We start from the raw sequence: 20,983 nt of genomic DNA, 5'->3' as shown, positions 1-20,983 counted from the left end.
TGCGAACCGTTTCTGGGTTCAGTATGAACTTCTCATATTCACAAACGGTCCGACAAGCGACTACGAGATGAGACTCATCCCCCAGCGGGGCGGGGGGCGGGGGGTGAGGGTACTCCCATATGAAAGGTCGGGGATACTCATCACGCACAGGGTATAAATCAAGGATTCTGGTCTCACTCAGGGTGTTCGAGGCGAAACGCCACTATTTTACTATTCTACTCTCAAAGTATCTTTTAGAGTGCACTTGAAGAAATTCAAAAGAATAATACAAAACGCTCCGTTTTTAGGCTCGATTTTTGCCGGTCTCTTGAGTCTGGTCTACTAGCGAAGGCTCCTTTCCTGAACGAAGGCTGGTAATCAAGCCTAGTCTGTTTTAAGAGGTATCTTTTAGGGGTCAAATGAAGCTTAAGCCATGCCCCCATTGGTTTCCTTTAGGGGTTTGATTCAAATTTTTCCACGAGCATCCCCCACCTTTTCATATGGGAGTTCCCCCGGGCCCCGCGAGAGCCACGAGATAGACAAATAATATAGATTATTGTTTAGTATTTAAAAGAAAAGAGAGCATCGAACACAACATGCACAGTAATTATTAATTTCTTCAAATACAAAATTAGCAACACTGCTTTTGAATCTGGTAACGAACGGCTTCGAATCTGAAGCAAATGTTTTTTTTTTTTTTTACATATTGGCAAGTCCGTTTTTCGATTACATTTTTTAAATTATTATTGCACACAATGTATGCTTCAATTACCCAAGGAGAGCAACACAGTACAGCACTTTAAAGAATGGTGCTAGGTTGCAAATAATAAAAATAAAAAATAAAAAATATATACTTAACTGACAAAGACAATTATCCAAGATGGATAAGGGTTTCAACGGAGGTTGCCTACACTACAAAAGATGGCATCAACAATGTTTATCTCTACACTTTCCACCTGTTGTGACAATTATTTCATTACACGAGCTAGAAGTTCTCTTTTGAGACTGGCACTGTAAAGGGATCAAGAGGCTTCGACAGCTACCAGCCTGCGCCAACAACGCACCTTTCTTTGAACAGCGGTATAAATCCTTGACCATGCGCAAACATCAGTTCACGTGATTCTCGTCACAGTTGTTGATCTTTGCATTGGGTTTTTCTGGAGTAGGTTTATTTAACTGGCGGACAGCCACGAAATAAAATAGGCTCACCATGGTGACAACGGCGTGGAGAGCGGTCAAAACGATAAGAACTTTGGTGCGAAGAGAGATGCTGGCCAGAGCCAAAACTGCGAGAAAGAAAAAAGTAATTTTGGACAAAATCAGAATACTTCTACCGCTATTATGTTTCAAACAATTACGAATAACACCAAAATCAAGCTTGAAGTGAATTACGCGCGTTTTCTTCGGTTTAACATCAGCCGCAACTTTTCCCGCGATTTTTGTGCAACGGAGTAATATTTTTCCGCGCTTTTGGTGCAACGGTTTAATATTTTCCCGCGCTTGCCACTGCAGTCACATGTTTTCCCGCGTCTGACAACAGTTACCTGTTTTGATGCGCTTGGTGCCGTTTACATTTTGGTTTGAAGCTCTAATGGGTTCCTTTTGGTACTTGCTTTATTATTGTGACTGTTCATATGTAATACCTTTGCTTTTGGCTTCACGAACCGTTCTATCACTAGCGAAATGGCGCTGTAAGCGCAAAGCGAAAAGAAATACGAATTTATGTCTAAAAATGGCAGTCAAGAGACGGTGAAATCTTAGGAACGGCTTTATGTATGACGATACTGACAAGCCTTGCTACCAAGCAAAAGACATATCTGCGAAAAAGATCAAACAACTGTGCCGTAAAGCAGCAAAATAGAACGCCATGTTAATAAAGATTTTAATTTGGACAATTGTAAAATTTGGAATAAATGTTACTTACAGAAAGTCGCTGCTCCGCAGTACGTCGAATGAAGCACTAATATGCGTCTGTGGAAGAAAAAAAAATGGGTTTGGAGTTATATTAGTCAGTTAATTCAAGCCAGGTGTACCAAGTAAGCACAGCAACTTACTTTATAGACGATATCGTTGTAGGTTTTGCACCCCATGAAATACCAACGATTCCTAAAACATGGAGAGAGATCAGAAGAGATAGATCATTACTGGAGACCTCACAACTTAGAATCGGTACCTCCATTTACTGTGCAGACCGTTTGAAGTAAATTAAGATTGGCGACTGAAAGATCATGGATTAGTCGGTCGCTCTGTCTGTCTGTCTGTCTGTCTGTCTGTCTGTCTGTCTAATTTACTCTCCATCGATTGGTCGAATCCCTATTCAAGTCATCATCTTTGACTTGAATCTTTCCTTTCATTTTTTTTTCTTGATTTTGTTTTGGCCAATGGGAAACCGCGTTAGTCTGTGAGGAGAAGAGAAATAACTGCCGCAAACCTTAACTTAAATCTCAGAACATCGTCAGTTGAAAAGTGCACGTACCTATCAAAGCGCTGGCCAGAAGTCGGCAACATAATGAGCCGGCGAATGTGGTGGATTCTTTACTGTCACCCACAGCACGTAGACACTGGCTTGGAAATATCAACAACTGAAAGAATAATAAAAATATAAAAAGATTCAACAACATATAACTAGGATAAAAACTGTTAGGTAGCCCGGATTTAATAGGTTCTTTCAATTTTACATTTCAAAGCGGGACTGAAAACCACGCGAAGCGCACGCGAGACCGTCGCCCGCGTTTCGCGTTTATACGTCCACGTGGAGTGGTTTCTATGACAGTCTAGCTTGTATTGTACTTACCAAAAGTGAAACTACAGAAAGGAAAACTGGCACCACAACCTGCCATGTCCTACGACAAAAGAAAACACAAAGATAAACAATAAAAATTAGGTCCAAAAAGTAAAATACTCTCGACATAAACTGTGCTGTGCTTAGGATAAACTCGAGCCAACGCGGGTCAGCAGTTTGGCGCACAGGACATGCGCATCATGCAGGGTCGCTATATTCGCTAAATCTGGGTTCGCAGGTAAGAACCTGCTTCCTGCACTGGCTTGTTTTTTGCTAAGCGCAAAGGGCGATTGGGAGAATAGGAGTGAGCAAGAAAGCCCAAGCGTGAGTTGGTAGTGAGTGAGGAGCGCGAGCGCAGGGAGCGATGGGAAGGAGAAAACCATGATCTCCTGCGCCTCTAATTTTTTTTTCTCTCGCGCGGGCGACTGGGGACGAGGCAGGGCAAGGACTCGAGTGTTTGTAAAATACTGAAGGCGCCTCGAGAGAAATGTCTGATCTGTTTGATTGAAGTAATTATCGACATATTGAGACAGCACTCATGGTTCATCACGAAGGACAACTGTTCGGTGGGAATTCAAAGTAACACAGGACAAAATAAGACAACTTACTCATATCCCCTTGGTATACTGATAAAGTAAGATTCGTGGCTTCCAAGCACTTGTAGAACCTAACAACAGTAAGATGATCAAGATTAGTTTCAAGATATGCTTAGACTGTGTCACAGCCGCCCTTTCCGAAAGAAATCCAATTTCTTTCGGGAAGTGCGACCGTGAGACAGGCTACAATATACTCTCTAAATGAGCCTGGAGAGAAAGGATTAGAAGATTGAAGACATGCTGTTCAACCTGGAACATTTTGAAACTCATTTTTGGACGGATATCTAAATAACTTAAACTAGTCAACCTCGTTCCCACGCCTGGAGGAAGAGGGAGTCTATGAAAGAGGGAATTCTACAAAATCAGGGTGGGACTTTCGATTTGTTTCTACGTTTCAGAAAAAAAAATTCTTGGTTACTTGAGGTCACGGCCGCGCTCCCGCCTCCTGACTGCATTTCTGGGCATGCGTGCCGCCTAGCATGTCGACCTTGTACAGGACATTAGAGTTTTCTAAGTATATTAGTTGTAGACGTATAAAACTGCGAACTGAGAAAGAAACTCCGTTGAAAGATTGTTGCTATCACATGTAACAAGACGAAAATCAAACCGCACTTTGAATAAGTCAGTACGTACATACGTTGATGTTACACAATATCGTGGGCTCGATTTCCGCCTCTCTCTCGGGTCCAGTTCCCCGGGTGCGGTTCTCAAAGGTCGACGGGGGAGGGGGGAAGGAGCGCGGGCTCATTTTCCCGAACAGCAACTGATGCCCGAGCGGGTAATCCAGCCTAACAATATCCACGTGACGAAATTTTGTTGTTCCTTGCGCCGATTTTGTTACTCGGTCTACTTCGTGTCGCCTCGACTTCAGCCCGTAGCTAGCTAGCTTCCCGAAAATGTGTTGAAAATGATCAACTTATAAGACATCCATTTTACAGCTGCATTTAACTTTCAAAAGATCTCTTGAAGTGGCAGCAGTCAATTTAGAAGTTACTAGACTCGGTCAATTCTATTTAAAGGAAGGCGATAAGATATTGCCTAACAAAAATCAATAACACCGAAAACCAAAAACTTCCCCTTGAAACAAAAACAAAAACCAATGTTTCAGGTGAACGAAAACCGTGTAATGCTCCAGAAGGCCTTTTTTACACACACACACAAAAAAAGTAAATCCAACTGGTGAACCAGGGCCAAGACAAATTTTACAAATTTTTTTGAGCAAATTTTACAGTCGGTGTAAAATGAAAAGGTCTTCGATTTGGGAGAACGAGGATATACTTGGCTCCACACTAGAGCTTGAAATATAATCTAAGTGCACTTGGAACCTACTTTGAGTGTGAAAGGGTGAAATGTACTTACTTGGACTTTACTTATTAGTGACCATGGAAACGTTCGTAGATCAAAGAAGCCGAAATGCACCGCGAAGTATGGTCTACACCACACTTGAGAACGCACTTGACCAATTTTAGGAAATGGAAGCCAACTAAAAGCGATGTGAAGCATTGCTATAATTCTGATGAACGGACCGATAAACAACTTGATTACCTAAATTTCATTTTCATAGACAGCCTAAACCATCGCTTTTCACATCATCCGACACCATATGCTCTTCTTGAAATTACAAACCAGCTGCTGTTTCAAGTTTCAACCAGGTCATTTCCTTGCACTCGAAAAACTCTGTTGAACATTGCACGAGTCACACGGAAATGCATTTTCTAGGTCAGCTAAAGCCATACAGCGATTTCTTTGCCGAAAACCGCGTTGAGCCATTCTAGAGAAATACAGAAGATGTCGTTTGTTCCTTTGCTCTTTAGCAACAAAGCAACTATGTGCATTTCTTCACGATTTTACTGACGAACACTCGCATTTGTGATATGTATGACTGATTTTACTGCGAAAATGCTTCAAGTAACACACTTTGCCATCGAGGTTGCCTATTCACCTAGTTAGGATTTCGAGTTGGATTTCGAGTTGGATTTTCGAGTTGGATTTTCGAGTTAGGATTTTTTGGCGGGATTTTTTTGGCGGGATTTCCAATAAATTTTCAGTGGTTTGATGATTTAAATGGTTGACAGGCCAAACACGACTCCTATTGGTCAAGATAGAGCTAGCCAATGGCGTAGTATACTTTTCGATCCTTACCTGTTTGAAGTTCGACCTCGTTATTTCGTGTTTCTTGACGGCATTTTTTCTAGATTTCTAGGCACTCGATGGCTAATCAGGGACATCAGTGTAAAATGGGGTTGACAAGCCTACACGACTCCTACGGTTCGTGACATTGGTACATTTGCCGTTCTCTGTTCGGTCAGTCGACCCTTTTGTTGCTTCACTCGTGTTTATGAAGGGCACTTCATGTTGTGTTGTAAGGAGCCGGAGGAATTTTAAATAGAGGTTGAGCCGTAAGACCATGCTATAGCAAAATTTTTAGAGGTCATAGGTCTGCATGATTTCCGCTCTTATCTGCCTTTTGCGTCGTCGAGTTTGATACCCTTGTAATTTGCCATGTGTCTATGCTTTTTTTCGGCTCATTTATATTGCAAGATATGTTTTTAAGTTTCCAAGTGTTTGCTTTCGAGGGACAAAATATGAAATTTACCGTGAAAATTTTGCTTACTTACATTCTCCATTGCGACGCCAGGCCGGCTGTGATTAGAACTGTTTGCAAGTATGGTGTGTAGATTCTTATCACGGATATTATATATTATTTGTCCTTGTACGTTTTTCTTCCGAGACGCCGTAGCTTTACTTCGAGAAAGTTATACGTTTGTCCAGAAACATTCTTTTGTTTCTTGGAGCTATCTGATCGAGCTTATGTTTCTCGAGCTCGATGTATAGGTTTAATCCTCCTTTTGGTCGTTCTGGCAACACGTGATTCAAATGTAGCTGTTTACGGGCAATAAAAAGGCAAAACACTAGCCCCACCCCTACAGGAATTCTTTTGTTGGCTGCATTGGACTGGAAATCTACGAGACGGTTTACGGACAAACTAGCCGATTCGTTGCAGCTGGATTACTAGTAACCATCTCGAAAAAACCGACTCTACATCCTTACTCGAAAATCTAACTCAAAATCCTAACCAGAAACTCCAACCCGAAATCCTAACTCGAAACTCCAACTCCAAATCCTAACTCGAAACTCCAACTCCAAATCCTAACTCGAAACTCCAACTCCAAATCCTAACTCGAAACTGCAACTCGAAAATCCAACTCGAAATCCTAACTCGAAAATCCAACTCGAAATCCTAACTCGGAAGTTAGTTTGTCTCTTTGCCATCAGGTGCTAAGCTCTAAATTAAAGTGCGACTTGAGATTTTCAAGTGCACTTGAGTCAACTGCTTACTGCTTCAGGTGTGAAGCCAACTAATGTTTAATACGCAACAACAAAAAAGCCAACATAAATAAGCGAAACTTCGTTAGTTGCAAACGCGTTAACGAATTCCACGAGTTCAACCGTTTTAGGAAATTCCCAACAGAGGGCGCTATGATTCTCTCAAAACATGATAATGTTGGGGTTTACGGTCGTTAGCAGGTGTGAGTGATATCTTTGTTTGAATTCAGATCATTTCAGCGATTTTTGGCATCAAAAAGTCAAATGAACTTCGTCATTAAAAGAACTACAGCCGTGTATACAGACGTATCGCTACGTAAATACAGTGTCAACACAAAACAGGCATAATCAAGGTGTCAACTCTCTGTCTAAACCTCAAGGTGGCACAAACACAAAATAAAACCGCACGGCTGAAAGCACACCTTTGCGAAAGCTTTGGCGAGTACATAAGCAGGTTTAAGTGGCCGTAAACACCACTTTCAAGAGGAATCACTAATGTGAATTATTACTTAGACCTTCAATCAGCGATCGACTTAAAGAGATTTACATCGCTGAGACAAAAGGTAAAAGGTAGAAATCCGGTTTGAAAGAAAAAAATAAATACTATTATCGACAAGTAATAAAAAAACTGTGGGACAAAATCGCACTTTTTATCTCATATCTGCCCTGGGGTGATCTCTGTCCATGAATTAAAAGACAGAGTTATTAGTTAGCAATTCAAAAAGAAATGTACTATTGTTTGGTAGCTATAAAAAGCTCTCTTAAAAGCTCTCTTTTGATACAAAATTGAAATTTCACTCATTGTCAAACCGGACGAAAACCAAGATTTCCTGTTTTCATTTTTTTTAAAGTTTGAAACTTAAAATTTTCAGACATTAAACTAAGTAAGATAGTCTAGATTAAAAAAAAAAAACGACAGCCATGTCACAGAAAAGACAAGCTGTAAATATTTCAGGCTTTTGATCTAAAGAAACTGTACTGCAAGGGGAAAAAAAATAAACACACAAAGGCAAGGGATGTCAAGAAAGTAAAACAATTGTATATTTATGTATTTCTAGCTTAATAGGATGCGCTAGTTGGCCTTTTTCTAATTCTGCGCTGTCACTTTTTTCGATTAAAAACCTGAATGCATATTAACCTGGCTGAAAATCTTTGCGAGACACTGGTTATGAACTTGGGCGCATTGAGTTCAAAATTCGCGGTTTTGGTTTAATGTTCTCGACAACATGTTAATGACACATGCGAAACATCGAAGAAGTTTGTAACATTATTTACCAAACAAAAGTTTGGCTATTGTTAGCCAGTTTATAGGGTCTTCCTGCAGTTTTGAGAAATCTTGAAACAGATCGAGCACGGGGTTCCTTGAAGAGAACGCCATGCTCTATTCAAAGCAAAATGATAATAATATTTAGAACAATAAACTCTCGTACATCCTGGTGAATTTATTCACAAGCCGCCAATGCACAGCAATATTCTCATTTATCAGAGAACAAATAATGTAATCAAGTACAGCTTGAAACCCCAAGCGATATGGTGAAAATCATGAATACAGCTGCCGTAGCGGCGACGATAGTTAGCGAACACGGGCCTTTTTTTTCCTTAGACAAAACGTAAGAAAACACGCTTGAAAACGTTCTCTAATCTGATACTAATATTCGGAGAGTCATTTCAAAAGCAAAAGTTCTGTCAAACACTCATAGCCTCTGACAAGGTCATTGTGTGAATGGAAAAGGACAGAAAAATACAAAAAACAACAACAAAAAAATCATTTCTTCTCTTAGCACAAACGAGCGAATTACGTTCGCTTGAGATTTGGAAAGTGCACGAGGAATGAAAATTTCTTCGGTTGAGCTGAGCCAGTACGGCCAAAGTAATCATCAAAGCAAGACCCATGTCAGGATTTACAGCTTGACAAATGAATATTATAATGAGAAAGGAAACTTATTCAAAGTGCGGTGAGCGCACGGCGACAGTACATTGTAACAACGAGGCTGCGTTTCGAAAGCGCGCGAAAAAAATAACCCGGCCGTTTTATTACCGTATCCTACGCGTCCTATTTAATACATACCTTCGAAGGTTCCTTTCCTCCGATTCCAAGAAGTTTTCTGCATTTTAAACGACTCTGGGCATCATCAAAGCTGCGCCTGTCAGTGAACAAACAGTGCTAACATGAATACAAACAGCTTCAAAATCGGCGACATTGTTCCCTTTAGCAAAATCTGCCCAATTCCGATTTCAATGCGTTTTGGTAATGCGCGTGTAATGTACAATTGCACTGGCTTTCCTGAACGGCAGTTCTTGTTGCGTCGAGATAAAAAACAGAAATCTTTATCCGCATTAAAAAAAATAAGAAAATATGCATGCTACAAATAAAGAAAATACACCAAATTGAAGATCGCAACATGATATATATTCACACATATTTTGCTTTCTGGAACAAAACAAAACCGATATAAACAGTACAAATTTTTGCGTTCCGAAGTAAAACACTTAAAATGCGTTAAATAACACGCGATCTGCCTGCACGTCGCCATGATTTTGAGGTCAACGCAGAAAATTAACCGCATAAGTCTGGCTGGCGTAATATGTCGCAGACCGATATTTCACGGCTATATTTGCGCTAACATTTATAGCGCGAAGCTAAATACGATCAAATCGCCTCCCCTGCAAGAGATAAATTAATACTCGAGCGTACCTTTTTGCGATAAAAGGCATAGCGGAGATGAATAAGATATGGGCGAGTCGACTTCGCGATTTTAGGAATTGGAACGGATGGTGATATCAAATCAAAATACTGATCCGCCGAGGAAACGCGAATGAAAACAGAACGCTAGCGGAGTTATCGATCGACAAAGTCGTTCAACTGTCCACATAAACGAATTAGAGCCATCTTAATAAAAACCTTTAGAAACTCTAATAAGTAAGATTTCGCATCAAAGGGCAGAAACGACGGACTACATAGCCCGATGACAGTACGAATTAACACAAGTATAAGATATTTACAACAAGCAATCATTTGATCGAGCTGAGAAAACGCGCTAAGCTATCAAAACACAAGGCATGCGAAATTCTATGGCGAAATTTAGCTCATACTTCTCTGTCTTCACCAGGGCCGGTCGTTTATTCTCCGTGGACATCGTACGCCAATTACGAACAAACTATTGGACCGATGTTTTCGAGTTGCGAACTATAACTTACTCCCGATACCGACTTGCGCGAAGTGGTACTAACAGGGGAGGGCTGGAGCAGAAATTGTTCCGCGAATTATCCAAATATCTATTCTGGCGCTTTCGACGCATGGGGAATATTCATAATTTCGATTGAACGAATGAAATCCGTGCCTGATGTGATAACACAACATTAAGTTTGTATAACATAGTTAAGAAAAAATAAAAACACTGCTGTTTAATAAAATGAAGTAATGAGTGGAGCTGTCAATCTTGCAATAAAAAATAAAATGATAAAAAAAAAAAAAAAAAAAAAAAAACAAATGGCAGATTGTAGCTAAAACTGGAAAAATACGTCTCCAATTTCGCTTTCATCGAGCTTTTAGGCTAACCGCTTGATTGATATTGCAAAAAATACTCCACGGCCGATCTGCTGCTTTTAGATTTTAGGAGTAATTATTTTGGGCAAAAGAGTAATGTAACATGCAAATTTTCGACTGTTTTAAACTCTAAAAATCCCTTGTTAATTAAAAAAACGCCGTGTTTCCACACTCCGTTCGTCAGGTCACCACGCTACTACCAAAGCAGAACATGAAACGAACTCCATCAACAAAAGCGCGGATTATAACACTTCCGATTTGCCAAGATATTCTCACAGCGATTTCAACCTCATCTTCAACGTTTGATCATTCGGGGAAAACATAACTAACTTTCTTCCGCAAAAGGAATACTTTTCGTCAAGGTCTGTTAGCCCCCTCCTTGATGCAATTACAGTCTGTTGAAGATCAGTAATATATTCAAAATAGATCACAATTCGTATATATCTGTTGTTTCCATCTTTCAGATTCGTATTGATTTCGGTCAGCTGAAAATGTTTCACCACTCGTTTACGCAAAATATTTTTTAGTGGCCCTCGAAACAGTTGTCATTTCGCAGAGGCGAAATTGTAAATCTTGGTCTGTGATAATTGTGAACGTTGATCGTGTTTGTAGAAACACGGCTTGGCCATTGGGGTGGATTTAGGTGAAGCCGCATCGAAAACGAAATCGAAGCGAAATCGCAAACGATGTGAGGCGCTAAGGCAGGAAATTAAAACACTATTTAGAAAGCAAAAGAATAGCAACTTACTTCAATCTTCCCAGCATGACCAATTCTGACTCGGTAAAACCGCAGTAAAGCTGAGGGAAAACGTGGGAATCGTCCCGATCGAGAGAATATAGGTTACTAATCAATTCCAATCCATGGACCTGACAGAGCAAATGTTGACGTCTCGTTATGCCTCTAATTCGCCGCTTCGCTCAATGTTTTACGGGCAGTGACGTGTGTGTCAATTATATTGCGAGGGATAGAGGAACACAGCAGCTAGGCAGCTGGTAAATTCGCCGCTTGACTCAAACCTTCTCTGATAAAATAAAGAAAGAACTTCACTCGTCAAAGTCTGGAGATGGTATCGAAATTTTTTAACGCGTTTTCGTGAATAAGTCAAGCAGCAGGCTTCTCTTCAGGAAAACGATCGAATGGTCATAAATATGTGGGTTTATTTAACATATTCCAACGTATTTGCATGAAATCCACATTATTTGCATGAAATCCACATTGAAACAACCAGGAAACATCAAACTCCCGGATGCAAGGTAGACAACCTTGAAATTGACTAAATCAAAAGAAACATCTTTTAATATTCACGTTTGGTAAATGTTAGTACAAAAACTGGGTCGAAACAATCAGATATATTTGAGACGAGGTGACATATCAATATGTATTCATGAAAATAATGACATTCTTCTTGGTCTCCGGTCCAAATTCGTTTCTTTTCAATCACATAGAGGACAAAACCGTCAGACTGCAATATCACTTGCATCATTAGAAAAATGTAACCAATCAGATTTCGAAATGATTCTACGAACGTCACTTCTCAATCGAAAGTTCTTGGTATGACAACAGACAGGTAGACCGATTAAAAGACGCAAATTGATCTCTCTCTATCCTCAAACACGGCTTGATACATTATAAAAATCTTTCTCATACATACAAACAAAACTAAATAATAGGTATTTTGTTTTTTCCACGGCCATTCAAACCGTTGGTTTGTTGATAACATTTTTCGTGTACTAACGAACACACATAATCTCTTTTTGCGAGTGTTTTTCGGTGTAGTCGAAGGTCCGTTGACCTCTTGGCCTTGGGAAATAAAATTGTCGCAGATTGTCGGCGATTAGTCTGGACGAAAAACTATTAATTAAGGCAAATCGAAGACATCCAACGTCGTTCCCACAAGGGAGAAATGCCCTGGGAACTAGAAGCCAGTGAAACTCAGCCAGACCCCCCATTCTCGTTCCCAGAGCCATCTGTCTCTCTTAGCCGGCAGGGCCTTGGTGTCAATGTATGTTAACAGCGAAAGGCATTGAAGTCGGGCAACTTTTCTCACTGGAGACGACATTAAAAATTCCCGAAAGAGGCGTTACAATTCTAAAAACCATATCGAATTGTAAAAAGAGAAAAATATGAAACGTGTTGTGTCTCCAAGCTTTTAATCAGGCGCCAAAAATGGGTCTCCCGCGTCCGTCCACTCGCTCGTCGAGTATCGCCAGGTAGGGTAATAGCCAGTTATGATGTTTTGAACAAAGTATGTTGCGCATCGTTAAATTAAAACCATAATTCTCGAGTTAACATAAACATACAATCTGACATAGCAATTTTTCTTGGACAAAAGGCGCAGTGAGGTTAACCCTATGTTAAATATTAGAAGAGGCCTAAGCGACTTTAGCATTGTCTTTATTTTTGTCAGCTGCGAAGAACTTGAAAAGACTATTATGGTGTCGTTTCGGTAGGACAGCTGGGTCGCTCGGCCGCTCGTTCCGCGGGCGCTCTCGCCGTATGCGAGGACAGCGTCTTCAGAATGTTTTTTGTATAGGGGCACTACCCGGACAGTAGCGTCGCGTAGCCCTGCCTCTCATTGACGTGACCTCAATCAGGTTCAAAATAAATGTAAATTTCAAGACCAATAAGAAAGTTATCTGTAGAGACAACGTGGTTCCATTCTAACTGATTAATCGTTGATAACAAAATAAGTGTATTTCGAGAGGCAAGATAGCCGTTCTTACATCTGATAGCTAAAATGAAGGCATATGGCAAGAGGTAGTTGGAGATACATCATTCCTGCTTCAAATGTTGCTAGCCTGAGTGACAACGAACGCAGGCGAACTTGGCAGAGTTGCTTAGCGAAACAGGAGCAAGTTCGCGGCGTTCGGGAAACGCCATCCTGTTTAATCTTCCAAGTCATTTTATTTCCTTTTTACTGGCCATCGGAAGTAAGCGACATCAAGAAAGTTATATTGGAAGCAAAACAAATCGAAAAAACAAAACAAACAAAAACGAAAAAACAAAAAAACGGTCATTAGACCAAGGTGATCTGTTTCAGGAACTTGCTCCTTAGCTTCATGGCGGAGCTAAATTGAAACGGGCCTCTTTCTGTCGCGCCCAGATCGCCTCTCTACCGACGTTTCATCCCTTAACGGGGGTATGTATACGAATAAGGTATCAAAACGAGAATCTATATGGTTTTTATGCAACATAACCCGGCGGAGACCCAGAATAACTATATGAGCTTGTTTGTCTTGGATGATAAGAGGACTGATTCTCACGGGCTTGACCTTGAAAAGCACAATAGGCTTTTCTTAATCCAGCTTGTGCTGTTTATTGTTATAGAGGAAGCTACAAAAGATAAACATCGTGTCATTTCGAAGTTTCTTAGGGTCAAAGGTGAGGTGTTTCCTCGCGGAAACTTCGCGTTGTCAGCTTTGCTTTTCTTCGATCGCATTTAATTTGGGGGTGATAAAAAACCGAGGACAAAGTCTACTGGAGGCCTAATTTTAGATTCGCCATAAATCGTTATTTTTGACAGTTTTTCGGTGAATCACTTTAAGCTTTTCATAACGAGTAATGAACGAAGCTCCCCTATAAACTTGTGCACAATCCGTAAGTCAGATAAAAGTGTTTGTCTCTCAAGCTGTGTTAGACATCACTGTCAAATATAGAGGAATCTCACAAATTTGAACTCCCTCTTTCTCAGATTATTAGCAAAATCTCTGAATTTTTTGCTCTCAAAGCCAAATATATAGTTTTAGAAACACACTTATGGCTGTTAGCTTAAAGGAGCTCAATCACGGTATTTTGAGTTATTTTGGCCAAGTACAAAATTATCTTTAAATAAACAATTTAAATAATAAATTGTTTATTTAAATAAACACCAAAGAGAAGAGATAATAATAAACCATCAAGGAACAAGGATGGTTGCAACGGATTACAAACGACGAACTTGAAATATTTAGGCCAAACTTTTCAAGACGCGCAAACCGTGCGATCGATTCCTTTGATTTGTTTTCTCTGGGTGTGGATAAAAAAGCTGAGATATCATTTTTTTTCAGTTTCCTGCCACAGGACAACCTTCCACTTTCTTCAATTTAAACTACAGTTGTTCAGTTGGAGTTCTTTATCGAGCATGTGTACTCTGGCTTACCTCCTGACAGCATAGTCTTTGTACACATCCGGGGCACTCAATCTCACTGGGTCGGCCATGTTGCTATCGTCGATGTCCTGGCCGTCTTGTTTCTCTTCTATAGACTCAGTGTCCTCCTGTTGGAGAGATGAAAACTTGCTGAAACAAGCATCACTAAACAGAAAGAATTTCCTTTCGTTCCTTTAAAGCATATCACTTGGAAAGAGTGAAAAGCAACGGCAAAAATGCTTCCTCGTCGGAAAATCGTCATCTTCCCCAGGGATAAAACATCGCTTGCAGCAGTTTTCAGAGATTGCTATAAAATTTTCCGGAGATGGGATAATTTGCATTCCAGCCAGTGCTAGTAATCGGTAATAATTATGTCTACATCTTCAATACAGAGCAGGATTCGACCAACCGTGAGGTATTCTTTCTGTAGAGTCGAGTTTGACAGCAGGAACTTTGCACGTGCAGTATAAATATATGAATAATACACTAGAATAGAAAATGGATTTCTGTGAAGGATTTCAACGACCGGGCGAAAAATGAAACAACGCAACCTTGGTCAAGAGGGACGATGAAAACACTTCAAGTGAATTTAGACAAACGGTATCTTCTTTAAGCTGTACTGACGTATGACTTGACTGAGCCACTCTTGATATTCGGTCTGCTGAGGGCGATTACAGTTCTATTTTAGAATCAAAAACAACTCTTGAACCAGGCATGCATGACAGGAAAAAAGCTCGACTGACGTTTGAAGGCTGTTTCACGAATACGCTGCTTGTCCCATGCCAGATGTCCGTGATTTTAAATAAAAGAGTGTCTAGTTTTGTTATCAAAACCGCGAAAAGTTCGTGTGTATTCTCCTCGTCAGCTGAAAAATTCCTGATTTTCCGTCTCCCAAAATAAAATATTTGATCGATAGCAATCAGTAAGATAAATCTGGTGTTTAACCTCGAGTGCATTCTTTTCTTGACCTATCTAAGTCATATGAGCTGAAATAACTTCTAATTTGTTTACTTCTGTGGACATAGACATTAAAAATTTAGCTATTCATCTGTTATCGACTGTTTTTTTTATCGATAATTTAGCATGGAATTCAACCAAGCGTTCAGCTGAAATGAAGCGAACAGACGCGACGAACACAAATATCAAAGGCTAGAACTTGATTCAAGTAAAGTCACGCAAAATATTCTGATAAAACTGGCAAGAAGTTTGTTTTCTTCAGAATCTTAGTTACAAACCTATGTTTACTTATAGTCTTTGAGAACAAGAGCTTTGAAGAAATGGCTCAAACTCAAAGTAAACTCACGAAATTAAGAATTAAGATATATCTCTGCTGGCTGAAGTATGTATCAGATTAATAAACATACAAGGTGAAATTCGAAGTAAAACTAAAAGAACTTCGCTGTATACCAAGTTTACATTCACACCAAACCGTAGAAGAAGAAAGTGAACATCTTTAAGGAATGAAATCTTACCTAGTCAACTGAGCGAAGCACGTCTCACTTGTTGAAGGCAGTTACGAGATGTAAATGATTATCACCTTCGAGGACTAAGTCAGGTCAACGAGTTATATTGCCCTCTGTGCTCACCGGTTTCGCAAATCGATGATCGCGGTGATGCGGTGCAAAATCGCATTTCACGCCCGAGCGCCCGGGTGATCACGCGATGCAAATAAATGATCGGGTAATCTTCGGTTAACACTCGGCAGGCATTTTCGACGATCCCTAACACGACTTTTCCACGAAAGGAGTTCTCGGTATTTTCTCGGAGGCGCGTAAACAAAACGCGGAAAATTAACTGGAGGTTTCTGCGTTGTCGCTGTGATCAGCGACAACGCAGAAACTTATTATTCATCAGCTATGACTGCTTATAGGCTACTTTGTCTTCCATCTCTGTTTTGACAAGAGATCGGTACTGATGCCATGACATGCGACCAGTTCAAAGACCTTTTCACACCTGGATCATGGATCGCGTGACCTTCCCACACCCGCATAGCGTGACCTTCGCGATCGTTCGCGTGACTTTCGAGATTGATCATGTGATTCTCGCGCACACTATTTTTGTAGTCTATAAAAAGCTCGAAGTCAAAAAAGTTTTGGTCTGAACACAAAGCGCTTGCTGTCATCTCAAGATATCGATTGTAATAGAGTTTATCGATAATGTAAATTCTTCTTTCAGGCCTGATATCAGTAAAGAAAAAAAAGACTTAAAATCAACTCCATTATCTGAAACGACACAACCGTGTTTACATACTCTCATGTAAACACACCTATCTACCAATGAGAGCGCGAGTAGTAGCTCAGTTATTTTATAAAAGTAAATCTCGAATACGAACTAAACTTGCATTTCGATTACCTGTACTGTGTAATTTTATCAGTGTCAAGTTATCGAAACACGACTGAGGACGAAAATGGGATCGAACTTCCACTTCCCGGGGGGGGGGGGGTGGGTGGAGTTAGTCCTATACATGGGCTATATAGATATGTGCCGCGGGATAGGGCATGGTTTTTGATGTTCCTCCGATCCGATCGGAGTTTTGCCCCTGTTGGCATTGTGTTCCCAATGTGATCCTTAGATAGAGTACCTAAATTGTATCAGCTAAAACTGCAGTGCGTTTGTAAATGCCCGGCCAACCGAAAAACAAATAATCTGTCAAAAGAGATCAATCTAAGTTACTTTCAATATTACAGAAACGAAATAAGGTTGACCCGTTCGTGCCATTCTTAGATTTTGCTTTTCCCTTGAATAGAGTGTCATTTTTCGAGTTTTGGGCTTTGATAGGGTATCAATTTTCATTTGCTTCATCCTTAATTAGGGTCAGGGTTTGTGAACTTTCGCGGCACACAGCTATGCGAAATATACGGGAGAACCCCCACCAACCCCCATCTGGGTTCCACGTCAGAAAGGAGTGTACATTACTGTGCACAAACTCTTTTTCCTCCATCGATAGGGCGCTTCGAACGTTACACTCGCAAACTCGCAAACTCGCAAAATGCCAGTGGTTTTTGGAGTTTGCGAGCCAAAATATATCTATATCTAGCATTTGCAAGTTTAAAAAACTTCTACATAACATATTATGAGAGAAAAGCAACAGGAAGTCTTGGTAAGTTACACACATATTCGAGGATGAGTAAGCAGTTTTGGTTAAAGTGCTTGTATAAGCAATGTATCCGGACGCTTGTTGTTACTTCCTGGCCAACAAACGGTTAAATTTGATTTTCACCCGATTTCAAGCGAAACAGAAATGCAATGTCACCAAAAAGGTTAAGATTGAGCCCTGAGAGATGTCTGTGTACAAAATCGAACAAGGACGCGCTTTTACAGGATGGGAACTTACCATAGTTTTAAATTGCAGCCACTGAAGTTTGAAGAATGTACTGTAATTATATTGTCGGCGATAAGATCTTCTGCCCCAATCAGTGCTCACTGTTGCTCTCCATAACCTAAAGCAAAATCAAATTAAAATAAAATAAAAACTAGAAATTTTGCAAATCATTTTTTTAAATTAAGTTCAATAAAAGTGTGGCGTCAACGGTTTTATATCCCCACAGGATGTTCGCTGACCAACGAAACTTATGGCACATAGAACAACGTGTAAATTTTTGTGGCGCCCTTGGAATAAATAATCAGTGATGTTGAAAGACAGCAAAAACGAAAATCTTTCCGTGCAGACCACAAGATGTAAAAAAAGCTCACGGAATGAGCTCAATCGAAGCAATTTTAGCCAAATTGCTGCATCGAATGGGATAAAGTTCTTAGCATCAATTATAGGAGCTACGTCACAGTTTGCGCATCTCAGTGTAAAGTTTTGCCAAGATTTTTTGAGTTTGTCGTTTAAAATCCGTGTTAATCCTCTTCATCCTTAACCATCCTTGTTCCTTTATGTTTTATTATTATCTTTTTGGTGTTTTTCTATCTTTGTAAACTACTATTTTCACGTTTTCTTTGATTTAAGGGTAATATTTTACCTGAACAAAAATAACTCAAAATACCGTGACTGAGCTCCTTTGAAGTATACTTTGGAATTCGTTACATTTATTGACACTAATACCTGCCTAGTTTATGCTGAATTGCTGTGTTGTCCGTTCTTGTTCAAGGTATATACATTCACGGTCGTCTAGAATAAGGTTCAAACAACATGGGAAGAAATTACCTTCAGAATAACTTGTATCCAGTGGGTAAGCCAAGAGAATTCACGAGGCGGTCTAAGCCACAAAGCGGAACGAATTTAACAAATCTTTTCGATCTTTTGACTGTAGCCTTTCAACTGATCCTAAAACACAAAACAGCACAGCACCTTGTAATATTATTTCAAAGGTTTTGCGTATCAATGATATCTCTTTTCTATGAGCCGGAACAGAAAGCTTCCGCGCGCAGATCAGTGTGCATTAAGGAGGGATATGAATCAATATTTCCTCGCGTTGTCCATTGCACGTTGTGCGTGGGCACGTTCGCAGCTTGAGGGCGCACAAAATCCGACAGCTTCGAATTCGATGGATATCCTCTCAAAACTACTTGCACCGAAGGCTATATTACAAATATATGAATTATTGTCTTATCCCATTCAGTTTATATAATAAAGTGATGCTTCTTTTTTATGGCTTTCATTAAACAACTTCACAGAAATAAATATTGTCAAGGAGAAATGGACGAAGCATTGTAAACATTGATTCGGTGTTTTGAAGCAAAGTAATGTCTAGATACAATTTTCTTCTTTCAGATAATGTTTTTTTCAGCTATACCATTGAAATCGCACTCTCTTATCAAATAAATATAAAAAAAGAAATCAGAAGCAATCTGAAAAGTCAGCCTGTTTTACGATGTCTGTCAAGCTTAATCTTGTCAAAATAAAAATATAAAAGGCACAGTCGACTCTGCTAAGAGTAAATTTGTAATGGCATATACCAGTAAACGAGTTTTTATGACAAACGCCACGTTGCAGAGAACGGAATTGGACCCACGAAGGGCAAAAGAAACACATGAAATATGTAGTGCTCAGCTGGTTGGAGAAAACTATAAACATATATCTTTTTTGTTGGCTACGTATACGGAAATCTCTTCGAATATATTGGTTTCACGAGTATTAAAAGCATTTATAGAAAATGCATATAAGCTTTGCATACTTACGTTTTTCGCCAGTCGCGGAAATCTGACTAAAAATGATACACAATCTGCTGCAATAAAAATAATTTTTTTCCGTTGTTCTGTGTAAGATTAAATGTACACAGGAGCGGATTCCATCAATTGCTAGAGAAACAAGGCCGGATCTGTACGCTCGTATTAGTAATTGAAACTTGCCAAATGCATCAAGATAAGGTGTTCTTATAGACAGTAGATTGACGCGATTTACATGCTGAGAAAAAAGCTTGGAATTGATGTTTGTGCTTTTCTGATGCTTTGACGTGGAAAACAATGAAGATCAAACACGCGTTTGTGGAAAAACAAAGAACTTGAATAATTAAGACCTAACTGCGGAGTTTTTGCATCAGAAAAAAGACAACGAAAAAGACTTAATAAATAAACCACTTACAAATATTTACTTGAGAGTTTTTTTCCCTTAAAGAAACAAAATCTCAATGCTTTGAGAGGGGAGAATTATTTTTTTGATTTTAAATTCCGCAATGCATGCGATATGGCATTAAAAAATAGTTGTTGTCATTTATTAAAATCTTAAACTGCAACCAAGGGCTTTCTGTACGTTAATAAGAAGTATCGAAGTCTGTATTTCGCGATTCATATCCTATTTATATACCTGGCTCTCCTGTGAAATTTTGCTTTCAATGAGAGCTGATAACCACCTCAAGTTAACAACTTGCGAATGTAACAAGGTTGACGTTTACTTGCGAGCTTTTTTGCTGTTGCGGTGCAGATGATGGGAAATAATGTTGAAGGAAAGCTCATTGAGATTGAAATTCAAAAGACAAAAGAATTGAAGACAAATTGAAGACAATAGAAATTAAAACAAATTAAGGTGATGAAACAGCCGCCGTATGACAAAGAACTCATAAATGAAAGCATGAATGAATGAGAGAAACTTCAGATGAACCACGGACTGACCGAGTTTGAACGAGCGAGTAGGCGAGTGAACGAACGAACGAGTACACGAACGAACAAACGAACGAACGAACAAACGAACGAACAAACGAACAAACGAACGAACGAACGAACGAACGAACGAACGAACGAACGAACGAACGAACGAACGAACGAACGAACGAACGAACGAACGAACGAACAAAGAAACGCTCAAAACGTACAAACAAACGAACGAACGAACGAACGACCAGACGAGTACACGATCGATGGGAAACTGACTTCGACTTAAAACTTTAATTTGGTCTCTAATTTAGTGGATGGAGATTACAGGCCTACAAGACTCCTATGAATACTTATTGAATAGTACATGACATTTGTTCATTTGCCGTGTTCTTGTGGTTTTTTTTTTCAGGGTTCCATACCTTGTTAGTCATGCTGTACGTGAAAAAGTAGCTGCTTTTGAGTTCAGGAATTTCAATCCACATGCATTTGAAGATATGACAGAAATTAAGTTTTGATTAGGCAAAAATTTGACTGCAAATTTCTCACGGCAGGAGAATCTTTATTTAGATTGCAGTCTGTTATTATTACT

General features: G+C 39.7%; 1 protein-coding gene and 1 long non-coding RNA gene across 2 annotated transcripts in view; both read right to left on the bottom strand.

The window, feature by feature from the left end:
- Positions 1-15,202, bottom strand: part of LOC110055242 (tumor protein p53-inducible protein 11-like) — a 16,482-nt gene extending 1,280 nt beyond the window's left edge. Inside the window, exons 1-9 of the mRNA XM_020761615.2 lie at positions 15,102-15,202; positions 14,371-14,486; positions 8,753-8,828; positions 3,370-3,428; positions 2,774-2,822; positions 2,456-2,561; positions 2,034-2,085; positions 1,904-1,950; positions 1-1,265 (exon numbers count right to left, since the gene is read on the bottom strand). The exon at positions 1-1,265 is cut by the window's left edge and continues 1,280 nt beyond it. Of these exons, the coding sequence (XP_020617274.2) occupies positions 1,087-1,265; positions 1,904-1,950; positions 2,034-2,085; positions 2,456-2,561; positions 2,774-2,822; positions 3,370-3,428; positions 8,753-8,828; positions 14,371-14,429 (627 nt within the window). The 5' untranslated portion in view covers positions 14,430-14,486; positions 15,102-15,202 and the 3' untranslated portion in view covers positions 1-1,086. The remainder of the gene's footprint in view (positions 1,266-1,903; positions 1,951-2,033; positions 2,086-2,455; positions 2,562-2,773; positions 2,823-3,369; positions 3,429-8,752; positions 8,829-14,370; positions 14,487-15,101) is intronic.
- Positions 15,203-18,593: 3,391 nt separating this feature from the next.
- LOC149111657 (uncharacterized) lies at positions 18,594-19,827 on the bottom strand. The gene is made up of 2 exons (XR_016207092.1): positions 19,483-19,827; positions 18,594-18,628 (listed from the first exon to the last, which is right to left on the bottom strand). It is a non-coding gene; the product is annotated as an uncharacterized LOC149111657 (long non-coding RNA).
- Positions 19,828-20,983: the final 1,156 nt, after the last annotated feature.

Source organism: Orbicella faveolata, unplaced genomic scaffold (genome assembly GCF_042242905.1).
Source record: "Orbicella faveolata isolate gen_17 unplaced genomic scaffold, um_ofav_v1 contig_2, whole genome shotgun sequence".
In the NCBI taxonomy this organism is placed as follows: Eukaryota; Metazoa; Cnidaria; class Anthozoa; order Scleractinia; family Merulinidae; genus Orbicella; species Orbicella faveolata.
Note: the sequence above shows the minus strand (reverse complement) of the source record. Positions and strands in the feature narration are given on the sequence as shown.